Here is a 23,490-nt window from a genome sequence, read left to right on the forward strand (position 1 = left end):
TTTTATAATAAAAGTTTATTTAGTTTGTCACTAAAAGTTTTACTTTAAAATTAATATTGTGGCTACTATAATGTGCAAAAATATATAATAAAATAAAACACTAAACCAGGTTGAACATGGTTTGTTCTTGTTTTCAACATTAGATCTGTTCTTACCATTTATGTTCAGGAAATTAAAAAAATTTAAATCATGTGCTTGTAAAATTTTTTTTTTAAATCTGCACAATTTCAACGAGAGTTCACAAAAAATATTAATTATAGAAAAAAGAATACTTGGAAATTGATTAAAATATACACATAAAAATTACATTTCACAATAGATCAATTATTAGTTTTCTTTCTAGAAAATGGATTAAATTTATTATTACTATTGGTAAATTTTTTTATTATGTAACAAAAAACACAAAATTATTGCGTGCAAAAAGGTTTTGTTTTACATTGTTATTACATATTTCATAAATATAATTTTATAATATTACCACATAAAAAAATTCATTAACATCAAATGAAAAGTTCAAAAGATGTAGAGAATATAAAGAGGCCAGTTGACACTGGGTTTTTTCTTAATAGTGAATAACCAAAGGGAAGGGGGTTATTATTGCCTAAGAAACACAAGCAATAGAATATTAAACCATTGTAAACTACTAGAAACTTTAATAAAATTGATACAAAATATTACTAAGAATATAAAAAAATATTTTTAAAATGTTATAAAATAAATTTAAAAAAATTAAAGTAAAACAAAAACATATCAGTACTTACATAAAACATAATGAATAGAGTAAACTGCAAATAAAGGTATAACTAGTAAATTTAAATAAAAAACTAGTAAATTTTAAAAGATAAATCAACAAGAAAATCTACCTTGTAGAAAAATAAATGGCATACTGGTCAGAAAAAATAAAGAAACAAATAACAAACTACGTAAAATAAGAATATATAAGGCATCAAAAATGAAAAGCAATAGAAAATAAAATTCAACTAGAAGTTTAAGTGATCTCAAAAATTTTAATTTTTTATTTTTAATTTCAGTCACATCAGCAGCTAATACAATGCCACATAACATAAACAATCAAGTAGAATTGTGGTGCATCATTATACAGCAGTTACTCAAGTAACATGTTAAAGCATCACCAAAGAAGAGGAAGAATACACGCATCCAGAATGTCCCCAAACACAGATTATAAAGATCAACTTCTTCATGGTAACTGTCTCGCATTAACCACACACTCATGTAACATACTGTTCTATCTGTACATACATTTTTCATCAAAACCTAACTTGATCACAATCTATTTTATTTTTCAATATCAAAAATTTGGAAACATATGCTAACAACACATAATTTTAGGAAAAAAATATTAAGGAGATGTACAACAAAAAATTGACAATCTACCGGACAAGTGTCATTAACCATGCGTCTGGAAAGTATATTTATAACACTATGTTTAACATCAATCCTAAAGTATTAAAACAAAAATACAACATATCATCAATTGTAGTTTTTATCTATCTACAAATCATTCAACAGAGATTACAGAAGCTGCTTCTGTATTCTTATAATAAAAAATAACCAAATTTAACCGTTAATATTCTTTTATGATTAAAAATTATAATCATTTGCCATATAAATTAAGAATTTTCGGTGTTCTCATTAAAATCTGTTTAAATATTACAAGATTAAAAAAAAATTAATAATCATCTACGTTATAAAAAGAACATAGTCCAACTACAGCTTACATGGCTCAGAAAGTAAAGCAAACTGTATAAAAGTTAACATACAAAATTAAAATAAAAACAAACAATTCAACAAAATAAAACAATTTAATATATACTAATTAAAATATAATAAAAATCAATTATTTACCCGTTAATTGTTGAAGCAAGAAAAACAAGATAAGGTCCAAGCATGTTTTTAACATATGGCAAAGGAATAGCAGCTGCTTCATCAATAATTAACAATTCGGCTTGGCTTAAGAAATGTGAATCAGTCGGATGAATGTACTAGAAAAAAGTTACAAAATAGATACTTAATAAATAGTAACAATACATGATGTTATGGATAAACTTTCTGTTAGGTGCTTAAGTGAATAATACATTTACACGATAAATATTTACAACAAAAAGAAAATTAAATGTCACGTTTTATTTTGAGAAAAAAATTTTGAAAGAAATTAATCTCAAATGTAAAAATGTGTTTTTTAATAGTGCAGCATATTTAATAAACTTAAAAAATATGACTCAATTCAACCTGTATGATTTTTTTCCATCCTTACTCTTCACCAAATATGCCAGTTTTAATGAATTTTTTATTCTGTAGTTTTCCTAGAAGTTAGATAGTAATTTCTTTCATATAAGAGTAAAATAAAAAAATAACTTGTCTACATGGATAATTAAAAAGTATTTTCACTTTTTTTTTATCATTGGTTTGAGTGTTTATCAACAGTGTAATGAATGAAACTTGATATTTATCAACTCAGCTCTCTCTTTCTGAAGTTGTGTAAATTGACAGAACTGGAACCCCTTTACAAACATATGCCCGCATGTATTATTCTAATATCTATTTTCAGCATTAAATATGCTATTTTTAAACTTGAACTCCCTCTGGAAGGCCAAAATTTCAATTGAAATTTCCTGAATGACATATGTCCCCTAATTTTTTAAAGAGAACCTGAATGGCCTCTAATTTATAGTAAATATTTTAATTCCAGAACATGTCCAAAGCAGTACAATATCTGGAATTCCAAAGCCTTAATTCACACTTGGCAATGGTTCTTTTGAATTGATTCTCAACATTCAATTACTTACTTTTAAAATAATGAAAGTTTATTACCTTAGAGTATTTTGTAAATAGCTTTTTGCCATACAGGCAAGGTTTTTCTTTAGACCTATACATATTTTCAATTAAAAAACCTGAAAAAGTATTCCATGACTTTTCCGGCTCTGTCGGTCAAGTTTTACTTTTATGAAAGTAATGAAAAAAATTGATCCTCATTTTGGGTCTGGAATATAATAGAGGTGCCAAAGCTACTTTAATTTTAATATCCATTTAAGTGATAAAGAAAAATACCAAAAAAAATTAATAATAAAGATTAAAAGAGTAAAAAAAAGAAAATATATAGAGCTAAAAAACAAAATAAATTTTTTTTAGAATAGATAATGAATTTCAGAAAAACTTTTCTAACAATATTCATATATAGGTTAAGCTTAACAAATCTCTTAAGTAAAGTTTTCTCTTTAAGTTTAACACCTCCCTTCAACAAAGGCTAAAATAAAAATAAAAAATTTCAAAACAATTTTTTGAACTTTAGGTCCAGGATCAATAATTTAAATATTTTGTATATATTTCTTGATAGCTCTATATATGAAATATAAACTTACAAAAAACTGAAAAATATTTAAACCAAAGGGAGACACAAGCAAAAATAATAAAAATAACAAAAAAATTGAAAATTTATTTCAATTTTACAAGGTAGGGGGTTGATTTTTAAAAAACCTTTATTAATTATTTATATTGTACCTAAAAAATTTGCTTTAATGAAGTTATTTCTAAAATTACTATGAAGAAAATCAAAATTGACTTTTTCATGATATCTCCCACCCCCTAACAAATTTTGAAAAAATTAATCAATGCTGTATATATAAAAATATCTGAGCTAAATTTGAAGAAAATGAGTTATGACAATCCTGAGACATAAGGCCAAAAGCAGTGCGATACACATACATATGTATAAACATAAATATGTTTTTTTTTGGTTTAGATGAATTAGTTAGACCCTAAAATGTTAAGATTTGTAAAAACCTCAACACTTTTAGTATGATGGAAAGTATTATAATAGTCTAGTATGATAATTTATTCTAGCTATATTCACCAGGAAAGTAAACTTTAAGAAAAAAAAATTAAATTTTACTAAAAAGAAGAAAATAGCACCTTTTCAACTATAAATTTTTACTTTTCAAAATAAGAGGCAAATTAAGGAGGGGAGAATGAATAAATTGTTGGTAGTTAATATACTTCAAAAAGACAAAAAAAATTAAAGAAAAACTGAAAAGTTATTCCCTTTTTAGGGAAAATGCTATTTCCCTTTTTTAAAGTTTTTATGAGTCAATTTTAATACTATTTTCTTTAAAGTTTATTATATTTATTTTCTTTCTATCAATGCTATTTACATTACATATGGTTTCTCAAAGATTTACAAAGATGTGGCCATAAAAAAAACTATCTGCCACTTTGTCAATGTTAATAATGACTGATCACATTCATAAACATTTGTAAATATACTCACTACTGGCTTTATTGCTGGTGAGAATACATTATTATAGTTTATAACTCTTTCTCATTAATTTTAGACAAAGAATAGACTGGAATTTTAATGCTTTTAAACAGGAATAAGTTGTAAAAACCTTTTAGTATGTAAGAAATACCTAACCTAAACCTAATTTTAATTTGAACTTGGAGAAGGCTGACACTACCTCTCTCACAATAGTGGTAAGCACTGTTTTTCATTGTACAACTGTGTATATATATATATATATATATATCTCACTGTATTTTAGAAAAAAACATTATTTTACAAATGTAAGAATACATATGAAATTTTAAATGATTTAAAATTCTAACCTGTTTCCAAACCCCTTGATCATGAGAAACATTTTAAGAAGAGAAACTTTAATCTTACAAACATGCTTAAACTACTTCATAACTTAAATAAAAAATAATAATGATACATTAAGTGAACAGAATGAATTGTCAAACCAGCTGACAATTAAATTTTCTAGTTATGAACAAAAGTTTGCCTTTAAATCACATAAATTCACTTAGCACATAAAATCCACTTTATCTCTCATAGAAACAAAACAATCACATAAGTCAACAGTTAAAAAAAAATAGCTACAATACAAGAGATAGATCAGTTTATGTTCTAAACATATTTGTCTTATAATTAAATTTAGTTGGATCAGAATTAAATTAGATATAAAACCATACTATTTATTTATATTTCTTTTAATTATTGAGTATTTTATAAGAAACACCTGTAGATTACAACAAATAACAGGTAGTCTAAAAAGTACTAAGCCTTTTTCACACAAAACAGCATTAGCGTATTCTGGAAAAAGTCGAAGAAGATCGACATGGAAGAAGTCATGACAATGCCATTGACCTAAGCATCTATCACCAAATAGTTTTAGACCATTTGGAGAAAGCTAGTTACAAAAAGAAGCTCAACGTTTGGGTGTCATATGATCTGGCTCAGAAAATTTACTTGATCGAATTTCTACTGAGATGTAACGAAATTGAGCCATTTCTAAAGCAGTTGATCACGAGTGATTAGAAGTAGAAAACCTATGACAACAATGTGCGAGAAAGATTGTGGTTAAAGCAAGGAGAAACTCCACAGACTGTGTCAAAACCCACACTACTGCCCACTAAGGTGGAATTTGGTGGAATTGGAAGGGCATCATGCACCACAAGCTGTCAGGCAGAACAATAAACTTACCTGTACTGTCGAAAATTAACACGACTGCACCTTGTTTCTGAAAAGAAACAACCTGGACTGCTCAAAAGAAAGGGTATACCACACTGACAGCACCAGACTACATACATCATTAGCAACCCATCAGAAATTGAGATAACTTGACTGAGAGGTTTTTATACATCCACTGTATAGCCTATACCTGACACTATTAGACTAATTTGTTTCAGTCTCTGCAGAACTCCCTGAATGGTGTTAAGTTAGTTTCAAGAGAGCCGTGTGAAAACCACGTCACAATTTTTTGACCAGAAAACAAAGAAGTTCTATAACGACAGGATTACAGTGTTGCCCACAAAATGGTAAGTCATAAAAAAAGTGGTGCATATGTGGCATTCATTTTATTTTCCAATAACAATAAATGTATTTTCAATTTTGGCCTCCACAGGCTCAATAAGTTTTAGATAACCTGATAATATCAGCTGAATTATTTTTTATTTCTGATATAAAAATAATTTTTTTTTTTAATTTCAAAATTTTACAGGAAATTCATAAAGGCAGATAGATGTATAAAGACAATTTTTAAATTAAACTCAGAAGTATGCCAATAAAAATCGTGTAGTGACAGATATAACAACTTACATCTCCATAATATTAAGTGTATTGTTTAAAAATAATATATAAAAAATTACAATAAACAATGGGACTAACAGTTTCCAAAAAAAAGAAAAACCATTACCTGGATTGTTTGACGATGTTCTCTAAAAATATTTACTCGAATTAGAGCTTTATTATAATCAGGATTCGTAGATTGTACCAAACTGTAATCAAGATGTTCTTGGTAAGCTAAAGCATCAAAACCTATAAAAAAAACACTGAATACAATACTGCATAAAAATATAAAAAAGCATTAAACTTACTTACATATTGTAAAATAAGCAAACTAATATTGGATGATAAAAGATGAACATAAACTGAACAATTTACTGAATTAACTAAAAAGTTAGCCTAATGGCCTTACACAGGATGGCAAAGGAGCAGGCAAATTTGAATTGTTCATTGCCATTCCCAATGTTTTAAATGGCAGCACTATATGATATTTTTTTCCAGTTAATGCCATTAAGTTACAATAGAGCATCTGTTTATAAGTATTATGCATAAAGTAAAGCAATTTATACATTATAAGTCAAAAAACAGAATTTTCAATACTGAATTGTGGAGAATCTGCTAACAACAATTACAGAATAAAAATCTGGAAGTATGGTGCACAGTTTCATCAAATAAAATTATAAGGATATGCTATTCTGTTACCACTACAAACAGCATCCCTCATTATTCTGCACGCATATGTACATACTCAAAACACACAGCTCATGTAGTTGTTTATAACGTCAACCTCTAATATAAGGTTTGATCACAGAGTTTATGCAATTTTCATCTACTTAGAAAAGTATATCTTTATTCAGTTATATTACATTATCCCACTCAAAGAAATTCCAATCAGATAAAACACACATTACACTAACATTTTTTTTCCAAAGTTCAAAACATTTCTGGAAAGTACTTTAAATTAAAACCATCATTTCAGTCAATATGTTTTTTAAGGTCTTCGTTGGACATTTTGTCTTTTTATACCTCTTTTCATTCTTGAAAAAAGAGTCATTCAAGACTATGTTAAATTAATACAGTAACATTATCAACATGATATTATTTTTGATGAAAAGTAATAAAAGCAACCAATAACATAATAATGTAAATATTATTTTTCTATAAATGTTATCTTGTAAATCTGTTCACTTTTACAAATAACAACATACAAATGATGTAAAATTTCTAAATAGTCTTCTTTACTGACTAAATAATCTAATTGTAAAGCGTTATGTATAATATTACAACAATCAAAGAAAAAGATAAAAATAAATTTCACATTTCATAAAAAATGGGTAACATTATTTTCAAAACTTAACTCTCTTGAGAGCTTCCACTAAGAAGAACTTTTGTTTCAATATAATAGACAAAGACTCATGATTCATCAACAGTTATGATGGGATAAACTAATGCAGAGGAACTTCTAATTTCATTTATCAAATCTTCAGTAATTTCTTGATAGCACAATCTTTGGTAAAAATTTAACAACTTTGGAATTATTTATGGTCCCACTCAATTCATAAACAAAAAATTAATGAAAATTGTTTTGGATGAACCATATCATTCCAATCTCTTCAGTAACTTCTCTAATAATAACAATAATATGATGATGATTAGCCATGATTTTCCTCCCTAACTTCTATTTTTCATCAGTTAATTTATTAAATTTATTGAAGAACTGCTCTTCCAACTCATTCATCATTTTTAAATGATACACAACCACGTTGGAAATGTTAGTTATCATTTAAAAATTGCTTATTCCTGCACACTACACTTAACAGAAGGTTTTGCAATATTCTCACCATACTCGCACAGCTCTATTGAACTCTTTTTTATAGAAAATATTATGTGAAATCTTTGATTCTGCTTATGAAATGTTAAAAATTATGAAACATAGTTTACTAACTTGACTATCAAATCTTAACTTGTACTTCCAGAAATATAAAAATTGTATAAACTATTGATCAAACCTTAAATTTTCTTGAACATCTTAGGTACTCTTTTTTACTATCAAAATGTCACACTACTTTTACCACCTTGACTTTATTCTATGTTCTTTATCCGTTAAGCATACTTAATCTTCCCGAAGACTGCCAACAAATATGTGAAAAATACAGCTTTATGAATACCCCCATTTAATTAAATATAAATAAAATTTTACTAAACAAAAACCTATAAATAATAATAGTAATCCATAAGTACATTTTACATATAATTAGTAGCAAATTATTTTGATAATAAAGAAAATAATTTAATTAAACAATTAAAATACCTTTAAAAACAAATTCAAAAAATGTTTTAAGATTTTCAGGTGATGGCGATGTTACAAATATATTTGAATAGCCAAATCCAACAGCAGCTGCAACAGAAAGACCAAGAGCTGCAGATTTTCCCCTACCACGTGCCGCAGTAAGACTCACAGTTGCTCTAAGAGTCTTCTCAGTAATAGCGTCAATAAACTTTAATACCGCTTTAGCCTGAACAAATGAAAAAAAAAAAAATTTAATATATTTATTAAAATGATTGCTTTAACATGCTTATATCAAAAGATACACAATATGTATTTTTTCCTCTACTTAAATTATACAATTCTGTAAGACAATAGTCACTAATAGCAAAACTTATTAATACTTTACAATGTTATGTACAATAAAAACTCATGGGTCACTCATAAATAATAAATTTTATATTATTTAACCGAATATTGCAAAGAATGACTATTATTTAGCCCAAAAGCATGTTAAATAAGATAGGATTGAAAGTATTAAATAAGATTTAATGAAATTATACACATACCTGATCAAGTGTTTTGCAGCAATTTAATAAAGAATGAACAAGTTTAGTTTCACTTAAGCTTTCTTTTAAATTTTTTAATTCAATATCAGAAGGTTTCTCGCTTTCATCTTTCGGAACTGGTTCAAGAACTAACACCTGAGATGAAATCGGTAATACAGTTAACTGGTCATCAACAACTAAACATCGTGAACAAGATGTCAGTGATAATAAAAATCTGGAAAAAATTTACAATGTATATTAAAGCACCCATAAGCAAAGGCATTAGCTCTAAGTGAATAACCTCCACACTGGAAATAGAATTCCCCAAATCATATTTAGAATTTACTGGCTCTACTCATCAGTTCAGATCTCCCGTCATCCTCAGTTCAGAATTAAGAGTTTAACCTATACTTGCAAAATTCAAAATGAGGTAGGGATCAAGCGTAAGGAAAAAGGGTGGTGGTAAGAAAAACAAATCAACTACAATAAGAGATAAATAAAATTATCCAAAAAAAAGCTCAGCCTACTTCAAGCAGTTGTGTTCACACATTCCTTCTACAAACCCTCTTAGGAAACCAGGAGCATTCTTAACCAGGTGGCAGTTGATCAGCTTCAACAAAATCTACCTTTCCTGCACAAATTAAAGAGCCACCTAAATACTGCTGCAGGTTCCTAAATTAATCTTTGTCCATTTCCACAATCATGTAGTACGTGGAAACCTCCAACTGAATTACAACCATTTAACAATATTCTTACTGAGATTTTAAAAAAATAATAAAATATTTTAATAAATTAAAATATTAGTTTATAACATAATATATAATGCTAGATGATATTTTCTTAAGAATTTAAAACTGAGCTCAGGAAGTATACTGGAGAAAGGAAGCTTCAGCTACAGAGAATGGGAGTAATTTGTAATGATGCTCAACAACTGCGTCAAATAATATAATTCATACACAAGGATTTTTCTAACCTCACTCAGTAAAACTATTGATTTACAAGTTGTTCTCCTCTTAAGACGTTTGTACCCAGTAGATGTTTGGTTAATAATGAATTTGTGGATAAACTTGTATTGGGTATTTGCAAGAACTTCATGAACTAGTAAAAGTCAATGAAGCCTTGGAATGGAATCAATAGTCCATCGAGAGTGAAGTTAGTCATACAGAGAAACATAAAAAAAAAAGGCTGGACAGGAATTCCAGATAAAAAAAAAAATTAAAAAATGTCATAATTTTTTATAACTACAATCACTTTTTTTAAAAAAAATAATCGCTTTTTTATTTCAATCACTTTAAAAAAAAAAATAATAATCAAAATGAATTGAAGAAATGTTATGTAGAAAAAGGAATAAAGAAATATGAAAATCAAAAGACAAGAGCAAAGTACACATTTTTACTGAATACTTCTTTCTTTTTCCTATTTAGCCTCCGGTAACAACCGTTCAGATAATACTTCAGAGGATGAATGAGGATGATATGTATGAGTGTAAATAAAGTGTAGTCTTGTACATTCTCAGTTCGACCATTCCTGCCACACTTCAACATATATATTACAATAAAGAAGTACTCACAACTTTGAATAAAAAATACAGAAAAACTGATAATACGGAAATACAGAAAATACATCAAAAAATAAAAATGTGAATCAACTACTACCACTAATCAATTGTTACCGATCAGTAGTTCCATGTTGCTGTAAGATACTAATAAAAAAAAATCTGTTAATTTTAATTGGGAATTTAATTAAGTTACTGCCTCGAGATGGTCATCTTAAAACTAAACAAGGCAAACTGTCAACCTAGGACTGGTTTTAAAACTCTTTCAAATCAGAATAATCTCAAAATAAAAAAAATAATTCCAAAAATGCTAAAGAACAAACCTTTCATTAAAACGACCAACAACATCTTTATGCGCTTCAGTTCTGTAACGCTCATGGACATCCATAGTCATTGCATACAACTGTTTCAATGATGTTACTGATCTACAATAAGAACAAAACGAATGGAAAATTAAATTATACACTTTCAATTTTTTCTACTAAAAATAAAAAAATCAGAACTGGCATCTTTCAGTTGAAATTGTAGCATCTATAATTTAAAATAACAAAAACAACAACATGAATTAAATTTATGTCGTGATGCCAGATTAAAATTTTGTTAAATTTTCATTCATTTAAAAAACAATTTATTTTTTAGTTCATATTTATGTTATCCACTTATTCCCCCATTTTATAAAATACAATCATACCAATGTTATTTCCAGTCACTTGTGTTATTTTGAACTTTCTTACCAGCAGAACTTTCAGTTCACTCAAGATTTCTTTTAATGTATTCAATAGTGGCAAAATGTTCTTTCATGATTATTTTATACATTTTAGGAAAGAGAAAGAAAACAAATGAACCTAACTGTTAAATATAATGGTATCATTCATTATTGAGTTAATTTTGACAAAAAAACTACCACATTTTTGCCAATTTTGACAAACAAATTGAAGTTGTTGATGAATTATCACAGTATAATTTCCATCAACTGTTCTTACATACAAACAAATTGTTAGGGATGTAGGATGTAGGGGGTATACTGAAATGAAACAACTAGCACTAGATAGGGATTCTTGGAGAGCTGCATCAAACCAAATGACTGAAGACAAAAAAAAAGTTCTTACATAAATGTAGAATCTTTTAAAAACAACTTCATGCAAACAGAATTCCTTACTGACTGTAGCACAGTTAGTTGTAAAAATGTCTAGGAAACTGCATACTGCAATATAAAGGAAAAATGTTTAACATTTGATTGAACAAGAATATCTTTTCAGCTTTGACTAATTGGGAGTTCCTACTAAAATACTGGGATTTATTTTTATGTCATATCCACATAAATTTATCACAAGTTTAGATGATTACTGTCTGACTTCACCATCATTTCCTCAGTAATTTTCTACTGAAAAGGTTTTATAACAAATTTTTGTTACCATTCACCTCACATACAAAACATTAATGAAAATAGTTTTAAATGAACCATAACTATCAACCTCTTCAACAATTACCTAATGATATTAAAATCATGAGTTTTTCCTTAATATTATATCTTATCATTAGTCGAGGATGTTGGATTTTTCAACTTTACATAATTAATGATCATTTTGAAAAAATCATTATCATTTTATAAATTATTAATTTCTGCATATTACATTCATAAAAAGCCTACTGCAACATGTTTACAAATGTTAGCATATTTAATCTCATTTGTACACAAAATCTGATGCAGAATGTTTGATCTTTCAACAAAAAGAATTACAAAATTGCTTAACACAACAAAATGTAATTTATTCATTTGGCTGTCAAATGTGAACTATGCATCCAATATGGCTGCAGATTAGACAGATGATAGTAATAGACCACAAGCAACAAACACAAAAAAAGGTTTTTCATCATGACAACAATTTTTTAATTAAAATTCATATCATGTGACTTCTACTCAATCATTATTTTATAAAACAGTTTAAAAGAGGTACAATGTTCACCCAATTGTTCCATGAAAACTAAATGGAACTATCTGGGAATGATTTAACTGTAATTACCATTAAATAACTGTTGAAAAGTTATATAAGTTAAAAGTATATATATATAATGATCTAACATTATGATCTGTTAATATAAACCAAAAATTAACTTTAGCTAATACTTTCATCTCTAAGGTTAAGTGTCCAATCCTTACATAAAACACTGTAAAAGATATGTTTAAAAAATCTGCAATTTTAAGTACAAGAGGTATCTCTAAAGTAAAGATAGTTTCATTGTAAAACATTTATTCTGAAAACTTTATAAATATTTTTTATTTCTCTTAAACTATATACCTTATAACCACTTCTATATAATCACCACATGAATTAAGACATTTATTGTAGCGATACACCTTGTCATATTCTTCTGCCGCCAGTCCATTTAGCCACTGATTAATAGCATTTAAGTTCATTGTCACCCACGAATTGCTTACCACTCAAAAATTCTTTCAATTTCCCAAACAAATGGTAATCAGAAGATGCTAAGTCCGGACTATATAGCGGGTGATCATAAATTTCCCATCCAAATGTTCTCAGTAAATCACATGTCAGACGCACAACATGTAGATGTGCATTATCATGCAGCAGGACGACGTCGTTGGTCAACTGCCCATGTCGCCGATTTTGAATGGTGCGCCGTAATTTATGTAGAGTTTCGCAGTATGCTTCTGCATCTATAGTTGTTTTTATGTGGCATGAAATCAATCAGCAGTATGCCAATCAATCCTGAAAGCCTGTGGCTATCAAGTTGAATCCAAATGGCTGTGGCTTGACCTTTGTCAGTTTGGTTGGTGATTGAGGATGCCATTCACTTGACTGCCATTTTCTCTCTAGCATGTAATACGAAATCCATGTTTCATCACCAGTAACAACTGAATTAAGGAACTGATCATGAATTAAGGAACTGATCACCTTTATCTGTACATTGCATCAAAAATTCCAAAGCAGATCGCATTAGGATTTTTTTGTGAATTTGTTAAGACATGCAGCACACAATGTGCACAAACCTTTCTGCAGCCTAAATGGTCATGAACAATGCGACCAATAACAGCTCATGAAACATCGGGGAAAAGAAGGGCCAGGTTGGAAATCATTGAGCAACAATCTTTTCCGATTTCATCATCGACATGTTTCATATATCCTCAATGATTATTGAAGGCCTTCCTGAATGTTCTTCATCATGCACATTCTGTTATTTCTAAACCTTTCACACCATTTTCGTACATTTCTTTCATTCATTATATCATCATCATACACAGCAACCAACTGTCTATGCATTTCAGCCAGCTTAACGTTTTGATGGCTTAAAAAACATATTACTTCACGTATTTCACAGTCGGCGGCAACATCAATTTTCTTACTCATTTTACAACGTAACAACTCATATGTAATCAACAGTATTATAACACAACTTACAGACAACAATGCAGTATGTACATTACTAGCATGGCCATGAGTGACACAGATTTGCCAACCTTAAGGAGAAAAATTTCTCAGCGGTCTTTACTTTTAGAGATAACCCTCACATACTTCTTAATTGAAATGAAAAGAAAAGTGCATTTGTCAGTCAATTAGCAAGCACCAAATTAGCAAAATAATTTCTGAGAAACAACTGCAAATACATTTATATAAAGAGATCGATAAACTAGCTACTGTTTACTTTTGCTAACTTATGATCTGAATAACTTATGACAAGAACAATGATAATTTGTTTTTTAATAAATAAATAATATAAAACCACTTAAACCTTAAAAGAAGAACAATAAGTCCACCACCTTCAACAGTTTCAATCGTACGTGCTAATAAATTTGGAGTAACAGCTTCAAAATCCTGTAAAACAACAAACCATTTAAAGAAATGATAATTTTTTACCCTGTTAGTTTTACTTTACTAAAACAATAAAAATAAAAAGTTCGGATTCAAAAATAAAACCACTATTAAACTTTAAGATAATATAGCAAAAGCTGACAGAAAGTTATTAAAAAAAAAATGTTACTCCGTTTTCAGGTTTTAAACTGTAACATCAGATTAAAAACATTTTCTAAATTAAAGAGATGTTTGAGTATATGACTACCATATCCATGATGTATAAAGGTAAATTATGGATCTTTTCTGTGATTCTCCCCCACTTTTTTTTTATCCAATTCACTCATATTTGCATGAAATTTAATTATCATGGTGGAGAAACACATTTTTAATTGTAGAAATTAACTTTTGATCAGAAAAACAAGTATTTTTTCATTTCTCTCCCCCCCAAAACTTTGTAAGTTTTTCACCAGGAAATATCTCAAAGTAGCAGGAAATATTATTAATAATAATAATAACAATCAGGTTGCAGAAATAACCCAATAATTCGATATAACCATTTATATTATCATTTTTATAACCACTCATTTATTTTATAAATATAATCTAACCAAACTTAACCTAAGATTGCTTTGCTCACTAACCTTGACTAATTAACAGTAACGTTTTGACTATTAAATATTATTTATTAAATAATAAATAATTGCAATGTTACAGAAAGACTCAACTAAAAAATGGTCTCTACATCCTAAAATGAAATGAATATCATATTTTAAACATTTTTCCGATTCATAATGAAAAATATTAAAAAAATTGGGGGAGGGGATAACAGAAAAGTACCTAAATTTTTTATCATATAAGGTAAACCATGTATTACATACAGAATATCTGTTCATTTACCATCATAAAAATATGAATATTATTATCATACCTGTTCTGAGGCAGATCTATTGCAACCAATTCCTCCCTATTCTCCTGTACTTCAATCTTATGAGTTCCTGATGACCAACTGCACATTACATTACATTTATACTGTAAAGGATATGGTAAAAAAATCTGCAATTTTAGGTATACGTCTTAATTGAAATCAAAATATCATTTATAATTTACAGATAATTACATTATCTATAATTTTACACTTATCTATTTAATTTTTCCCACTTTTTCCCACAAGAGTGAGAGAGAGAGAGAGAGAGAGAGAGAGAGAGAGAGAGAGAGAGAGAGAGAGAGAGAGGGGGGGGGGGGAGCACAATTTTTTTGATTTGTGCAAAATAAGCCATTGTAACATGATTTTGAACAAAGAAAGAACAGGGTAAGTAGGCAACTACATCAACATAAAAGCCATTGATACTCTTAAAAAATGCAATTTCAAGTAAAAAATTAAAAATTTTATGTGCTGAAAAAGAGTCAGCTACTCAGATATCAGGAGATGGTTTAATTTCTTTTGTAATTACACAAAAATTTAAGCATCCTCAATAAAATTAAATTTTTTCAAAATTTGAAATTAGTATCCTTTCCTAAACATTTACATGAATTTTTCCTTATTTGAAAACATTAATTGAACATCAACAGCTATCCTATCTAAAGACTTGGAAACTTCTACATAAATATTTTGTTTTCCAAATCTATAACTAAATGATGTATAATGACGACATGATGCCATAACATGTTATAATTCATGTACAAGTGCATACCAAATATAAATACATCTAGCTTTCAGTGATATTAACAACTCCACAAAGAAAAAATAACTACGATGATGTACACAGTCCATTTTCTTCAAAGACACAAACTACACCACTCAAAATCTTTTATTCATATCAACACTAATTATTTTTTGAATACTAATTACTTTTTCATATTTCTAAAAAAAAAACAAATTAACACAGTACCTGTAACACACACATTCCATAAGTATTGCCAAGGATTTTCTGAGTCTCATTATAATAGCAGTATCGAATATTAGTTGATGCAATAAATAATTCAAATGGATCATCTTCATTAACATTCAGCATACCAGATTTAATTTTCTTCTGGATATTTTTCATACGTTTTTTCCTATGACTGAAAATGAATGCAACTTGAAATCAGTTTCTATTTTAAATTACTTATAGAAAATTACAGGCATTTATTTAATTGAACTATAAATAAAGTAAATATTAAAGCTATTTATCTAATAAACAAGACTGTAATCAGCATAAATAAATACAGACTGCAATAAATTCAGGAATACATATTTTTAAAAATGTATGAATGCACTCTATGTTTGGCAAAAATTTAGGAAGTGTTTGACGAGTGTTAATGATTCTTTTACCACTATATTTTTTGATCTCAGTTAGTTTTGTGTATAAATTTAAATAGATAACTTCAAAGTAGGGTGATCAGTACAGCTTAAAGCAAGAACATTTTGTACTGACGGAATTGTTTGGAATCTTTTTCTTTGATAAAGAATTTTAGTGTAGAAAGCTAAATCATATAGAATTTTAAAAAACTTTTAAGAGGATTTTTTTTGTTCAATTTTTACATGAGAGTTTATTTCTATTTGTATAAAAAAAATTTTTTTATAAAAATTTATTTTATTCTATTTTTTACTTGTGGATCAACTTAGGTAAAAAATAATTTTCTGAAATTTTGACCATGGTTTCCTTTTTTTCGTCTACAATAGTAAATAAAGTGATATCATGAATCATCCGAAGAAAAGTAATAATTATATTACAAAAAAAAACCAAATAGATGGTTACCTGCTAAATCCTAGCTCTTTCTTATAACACCAAAGTACAGAAGGTCTAGCTTTTACTGATGCTTTAGACAACATATGGTGTAAAATAACAACCTAAACACAGAAAACACATTACACATGTAATGAAATTCTACACAAACAAATACGACCACGTGTTTGAAAAAATATGTAAATAATCAAAGGTTAACTTAAAAAAATTAACTTACTTGATCTTTTCCTTTATCTCCGACAATTACAAACATTGTCCTGTAACCTAATGTAACCCCATTTTCAATTAAAATTCTAATACGGTTGTCGATTTTCTTCCGAACCATTTTTAATAAAATAACTCAAAAACTTACGGGTTCTCACAACAAACAGCTATACATACACAGCTATTTCGATTGTAAAACATAGCGATCAATCCTATCGATAAACGAAAGAAGCAGTAGTACCTACAAATCGATAATTAATGACAACTGTTTATTTGGCGGTTATTTAATTTTGACCCAGCTGTGAAATTGTGTGACTAATATTATCAATTCAATACATATTTCTACTATCATTTGATAGATCTTCAAACTGGTAAAAAATGACTTCTTTTGTTTGGACTCCATTAATCAAATAAAATTAAAAATATCCATCTACACTAGACATTGTACAATATGGATAACACAAAGTAGTTAGTTATTTCTACTCGATGTGTAGTAAATACTAGGTTTCGTTGAATAAAAAAAAAATACTTAGTCTATGTAATATTTAGTTATCAGGAATTACAAGTAACTATATAGGTTGTGTGTGTTGTGGACAACTATAAAAGTTGTTTTCTGGACCCTAATTTTAGGTTTTAAGTCAGATATCTTAAAAACTAATGGAGGTACAGTTGTGGAACCTATTTTATTAAATTTGTTATTAAAAACGAAAGAAAACCATTAATTTCACCTTTCAATTAACATCCAAAAAATTTCGGCATGACCTCATTTCACTGGGGGTACTGAAATCCAGGCAAAATCTTTCGCTGTAACTTGCTGACAAAGCATTTCCAGACCTATGTTTATATGAACTTTTTTCATTGTTTTGATAAGCGGAATATGCTGTAAAGTATTGCAGATTCCTCATGAAACATACTGAAATACAAACAAATATGGATTTTGAACTTTTTCTTAACTGCAGTAATAAACCCTCATTGAGAGCTTTTTAACAACATATCATAAGTGGTACTTATTTTCATTGGTTCCAGAGTTATAGCCAAATGAAATTTTAATTAACGAAACATTTGAATCTTGTAAGGGGAAGGCACAATGATTTATTAATAATTATTAACCCACTATCGTAAAAAAAAATTTACAGCAAATAATAATTCAATAATAACAATAAAAAAAAATAAAAAAAATCGGAAGTTGTTAGTGAAATAAAATTTTATGTGCTTTTAAAAATGCATATATGTAATTTAATAGACATTATTACATATATATGTAATATGTAGTAGATTTGGTGAATCATCTGATTATTTAATATTAATTGAAAATTATAATTTAGAATTGTATAATATTTGATTTTCTAGTTTAATTTTATCTACATTAAAGTTAACTACAGAGTGATTGAAAAATAAACCCTCACAAGAGCAATATATACACTGAAGGCATACATGCCCGGTCTTTAAAAAATTGCAAAAAAATCTTATCTTAGTTCATCACTCCTCTAATATTGTTGGAGAATATTCTCCCTAAGTCAGAGTTGATCATCATTTCGCTTATTTGATTTTCATTGCCAATCATTTAATTGCTCTTTAGTTTGATATAATTCTTCTGATCTCTAGTTTTCCAATTTTCTCTCTCTTTTTATTCATCATCCTCTCTTAATCTGTTATTCTTCACTTGGTCTTAATGTTTTCTTCCTCTTTATATTTATCACCTTCACTTAATGTTTTTATTCTTTCTTTGTTTGCAACATTTTCTTCCTGTTTATTTTTTTGTTGGTTTGCAACATTTTCTTTCTTTTTATTCTTTCTTTGGTTTTAACATTTTCTTCCTCTTCATATTCATCTTCTTGTCATTTTTTGAGATATATTTCTTCATGTTATCTTTCTTTTTTCTGTAAGATTGTTTCTTTTTCATTTTTGATTATTCCCAAAATAATCCAATAATAAAAACTGAATTATGCCGGGTCAAATAGTAATATAAAAAGTGTGTCCACAGATACGATAAAACTGGGATTACACTTACAAAGTAATAAGTGTAATATTACGTCACGGATCTCCAATTCATAAAAGTCATTATAATTTTTATTAAAAAAGGAAAAATGTGGTATGAAGTGAATGATATGACTATCAACAAAAAAATTGGGTGTGAAATTCAAAAAATGTATTTTTGTTTGTTCTAGAAAGGCAATAGATTTTAATAATAAATCCGTAAGCTAACAATAGTAATTCATAAAAAAAATAAAAAAATAATCTAAAAAAATTAGTGATATCCAAAACAATAAAATAATACAATAAAATTGTAAGCCGTACAGTAAGTCTTGCAGATATCATTTCTTCTGCTCAAAAAACAAAGATATCTGTAATATAAATAAAACCGTTTTTAACAAAATTAATTTATATGTAATCCATATCACATATACAGAAATAATACATTTCTTGTGATTATTTGTTGTTTAATAAACGAAATCGGGCCGGTAAGAGTTTTGTAACAAATTTTTCTATTTTTTGCTTATTATATGGGACACTTAAAACATTGTTTATTATCTATTATTGTATATCTATTGTCCATTAAACATATTTAACATGCATTTTTTTAAAACAAAATTCTAAATTAATAACAGGTTTTGATAATAAAAATGTAATATCTTATCTTTTTTGATATCAGTATCATTTTGTTAAAAACAGTTTTATTTATATTACAGAAATCGTTGTTTTTTGAGTGGAAGAAATGATATCTGCAAGACTCTTACTGTGTAGTTTACAATTTCCTTGTATTTTTTTGTATTGCATAATTACAGCATATATAAATGCATGTTAAACAAAATATTTTCATATAAAAATTCAAGATAATTAGAAGTTTATGATACCTGAATTCCAGACAAGCTCATGGTTGATAGCAGTTTATGAAGTTTCTATATTCTTAGTTTATGAAGATAAAAGCTTTTTCACTATTTCTTACTAAAGATTTTTTTTTTTAATACAGGTATAATTATTTTGATGATTTAACCAAATCATTAATGACCTGGGAACATGCCTAGGGGGAGCTTAAGTTCCTGCTAATGGGAATGATGACATGTAATAATACTTAAAATCTGTTTCATTTAATTTAAGAAAATCCTCACAGTATCTCTAATTCAATTTCAGCCTTTAATTGCTAAACTAAGTAACCAGTGGAAGGTTAGATAGTTAACTCCAGTGGATTACTGGGTCAATGAACAGATTTATGTTAGAGCTGGGAAAATATCTTAATTGCCACAAAATAAATGGACATCTTAGGAAGCAGTTATTCAAAAATGAAATCAAAATGAAAGTTTGGTAAATTTTATCTGTTGTAATTCGTATGATAATCATTCCAACAAATATCAAATGTCAAAGTCCACCAAGGTATATAGAACCAAAAAAGAAGGAATCCATATTTTAAAATAAAATTTTTTTAAAGAAAATAAAACAGACAAAAACTATACAAATAATACTATTCAAACTGTGACTTTTTGAAATCAATGCCCAATTAAGTTATTGATAGTTATTTTAAATTTCAGTGAAGTTGATCAGAGAATTGAAATGGCATTTTTAGGATGGTCTTTAAATCAGTTTTATTACTTAAAAAAAAAACCTATATATTCTAATTATGTTTATGTTTTAGTTATTCTTTCAACATAACTTACTTGTTATATTATCATTCGTATTGTTTTATGTAAATATTTGTGTTTGTTCAGCATAATAAAAATTATACATTAAATGTCATAAAAAAGTGTATATGTATTCAGTTTTAGATCCTATATATTTGTTTTCAATTAATTATAATTTTGTTTTAATTAAAAATGAATGTCTCAAGATTAGATTGAGGAATCATAATATATCAATTTGCATACAATTTCTCTAAAAAATAAGAAATTATTATGTAGGCACATTCTCAGATATAGCATGTTGATGTCACAATAAGCTCTTTAGAACAATAAATAAATCATTGTCTTCAAAATGTAATGCCCCTGTAATATATGTAAATCTGATTGCTGAGACTGCATTATGTTTTACATTGGTCAGACAGGATGCTGGTTAAACAATGATACTTGGAGGTCCTTTATATCAACTTAAAATGACAGTTTCCCTTTGTGAACAATATTATAGGTACAAATTTGCGAACATTGTCAACAACCTTGATATTCTGCACAAACATAAAAAGATGAACATTATAAAATGCATAAACATACAACATCAATAGAGTAAATGAGCGGACACACTTCACAGGTAACACACTGGTCAATTGCTTTTTAAATGCGTCTGCCAATTTTTATTTTCTGTTTAGCCTCCGGTAACTACCGTTTAGATAATTCTTCAGAGGATGAAATGTATGAGTGTAAATGAAGTGTAGTCTTGTACATTCTCAGTTCGACCATTCCTGAGGTGTGTGGTTAATTGAAACCCAACCACCAAAGAACACCGGTATCCACGATCTAGTATTCAAATCCGTGTAAAAATAACTGGCTTTACTAGAACTTGAACGCTGTAACTCTCGACTTCAAAATCAGCTGATTTGGGAAGACGCGTTAACCACTAGACCAACCCGGTGGGTTGTGTCTGCCAATTTAAAAAAAAAATCGCCGGCAGTAGTGTTAGTTGACACCAGAGAGAAAACAACAGCTCTAGTTGCTGAGAGTAGTTAGAAAGGCAACTGAAATGATTTTTTAGGAAGTTAATAAAAACATTTTAATTATAAAATCTCATTCGGGTTGTTTTAACAAATTAAAAGTTTGTTTAAAATCAGTACCGAACTAACAAAAACAGCTGGTAACAATAATTATTCATGCAAATTAAAACAATGGCTTCCAAACTGAAGAGTTGGATTCGTGAAACGGTACGTAATGTAAGTTATGTACCAAAAAAACACCAACGCCTAACTAGAAGTGTAGAGATTCTTAAATATAGTGTTTAAAAATTATAAAATTAATAGCAAATACAATGTCTGGGTCCCAAGAACCAGGTACTTAGAAAAATATTCTGTTACGAATTAATATATATTGTTACAAAATTGTGGCTCCTAACCGGTTTACTTTCTTTCTGGCACCAAAAAGGATATAAATAACGGAGCCGTTGTACTGCGTATTATTCTTTTTTTTATGTTCGGTAGAAGTAAGTTTGTACTGATGTTTTGGAACTGTAATTGATTTATCTAACGAACATTAAAAACAATTTGGTACTTTTCAAGAAGTGTCTGCAGCCGATCTGTAGTTAGTCAGTTATCGTTTTAGTTAAGTTAGTTATTAGATAGTGCCACTGAAAGAAGAAAATAAATAAGTTAAAACTGTAATCTAACTTTATATAATAAATAAATATATGTATAAATATAATCTAACCAACGATCATTAGTTAAGGTTAGCGAGCGTAGGTTAAGTTTAGTTAGATTATATTTATTATTTAAAGTTAGATTATAATTTTAACTTATTTATTTCCCCTTTCAGTGGCGCCGTCTAACAACTAACTAACTAACTACAACGACAACTTATCAACTACAGATCGGCTGCGGGCATCTTAAAAAGTACCAACAATTTTGTTAATACTCTTATGAGTTTAACTAAATTCGTAAAAAATAACTTTATTTTTAGAAAAATAGAAAAGCGAGCTAATTCTTCAAAATAACTGAATACTGCGTACATATTCCCGCAGACCAGCAGTCTTGCTGCAACTGTGATTGTAAAAGTAATTCTAACGCTCATTTCTTAAATACAGCTTGTAGGGGAGAGTTAGTTATAATTTTACGTTTGTTAATTTCATCTGGTAAGTAATTTATTTAGAATATCTAAAAATGATTAACTGTATGAAATGATGCTGAATGTTTTTTTTTCTTTTGATGTTAACATTCCTGTTGCATTAATAAACTACCGATTTGTTAAAATAAATTTTAAATTGTCACATCACTACTTTGTATGTAATGAATGATCTTATTTAGTTTGTTTGTTTATTTATTCCATGTTGTTTTTTTTTAATCAGACTTTCGTTATCCATTTAAAATTTCTATTGCTTGCTATTGTAGTTTTAATGTACATTTTTTCTGATGTAATCATTTTTTTTCTATTACATTATTTCAAATGGTGAATGTAGTAAATTTTGCTTACCTAATTTATTAAACAACATTTTTACTAATCTCATTAACCTGATTGTATCTTTACTTGAGATGTCTTTGAGTGAAGAAAATGTTATTTCGTATTAAAGTAAGCCATTCTTTAGAATAGTCTTTTATTTTTACTGTAAGGTACACAAATCTTTAAAAATTGTCTAAATTTCTTGTTGAAGGGGTTATTTGGGTTTTAG

General features: G+C 27.9%; 1 protein-coding gene across 1 annotated transcript in view; it reads right to left on the reverse strand.

Moving 5' to 3' along the window:
• Window positions 1-17,394, reverse strand: part of l(1)G0020 (RNA cytidine acetyltransferase l(1)G0020) — a 44,681-nt gene extending 27,287 nt beyond the window's left edge. The window contains exons 1-9 of the mRNA XM_075378509.1: window positions 17,207-17,394; window positions 17,002-17,093; window positions 16,153-16,324; window positions 14,202-14,284; window positions 10,772-10,873; window positions 8,915-9,128; window positions 8,391-8,595; window positions 6,210-6,331; window positions 1,867-2,003 (exon numbers count right to left, since the gene is read on the reverse strand). Coding sequence (XP_075234624.1) covers window positions 1,867-2,003; window positions 6,210-6,331; window positions 8,391-8,595; window positions 8,915-9,128; window positions 10,772-10,873; window positions 14,202-14,284; window positions 16,153-16,324; window positions 17,002-17,093; window positions 17,207-17,314 — 1,235 coding nt within the window. The 5' untranslated portion in view covers window positions 17,315-17,394. The remainder of the gene's footprint in view (window positions 1-1,866; window positions 2,004-6,209; window positions 6,332-8,390; window positions 8,596-8,914; window positions 9,129-10,771; window positions 10,874-14,201; window positions 14,285-16,152; window positions 16,325-17,001; window positions 17,094-17,206) is intronic.
• Window positions 17,395-23,490: the final 6,096 nt, after the last annotated feature.

This window comes from Lycorma delicatula, chromosome 11 (assembly GCF_047948215.1).
Source record: "Lycorma delicatula isolate Av1 chromosome 11, ASM4794821v1, whole genome shotgun sequence".
NCBI classification, from domain to species: Eukaryota; Metazoa; Arthropoda; class Insecta; order Hemiptera; family Fulgoridae; genus Lycorma; species Lycorma delicatula.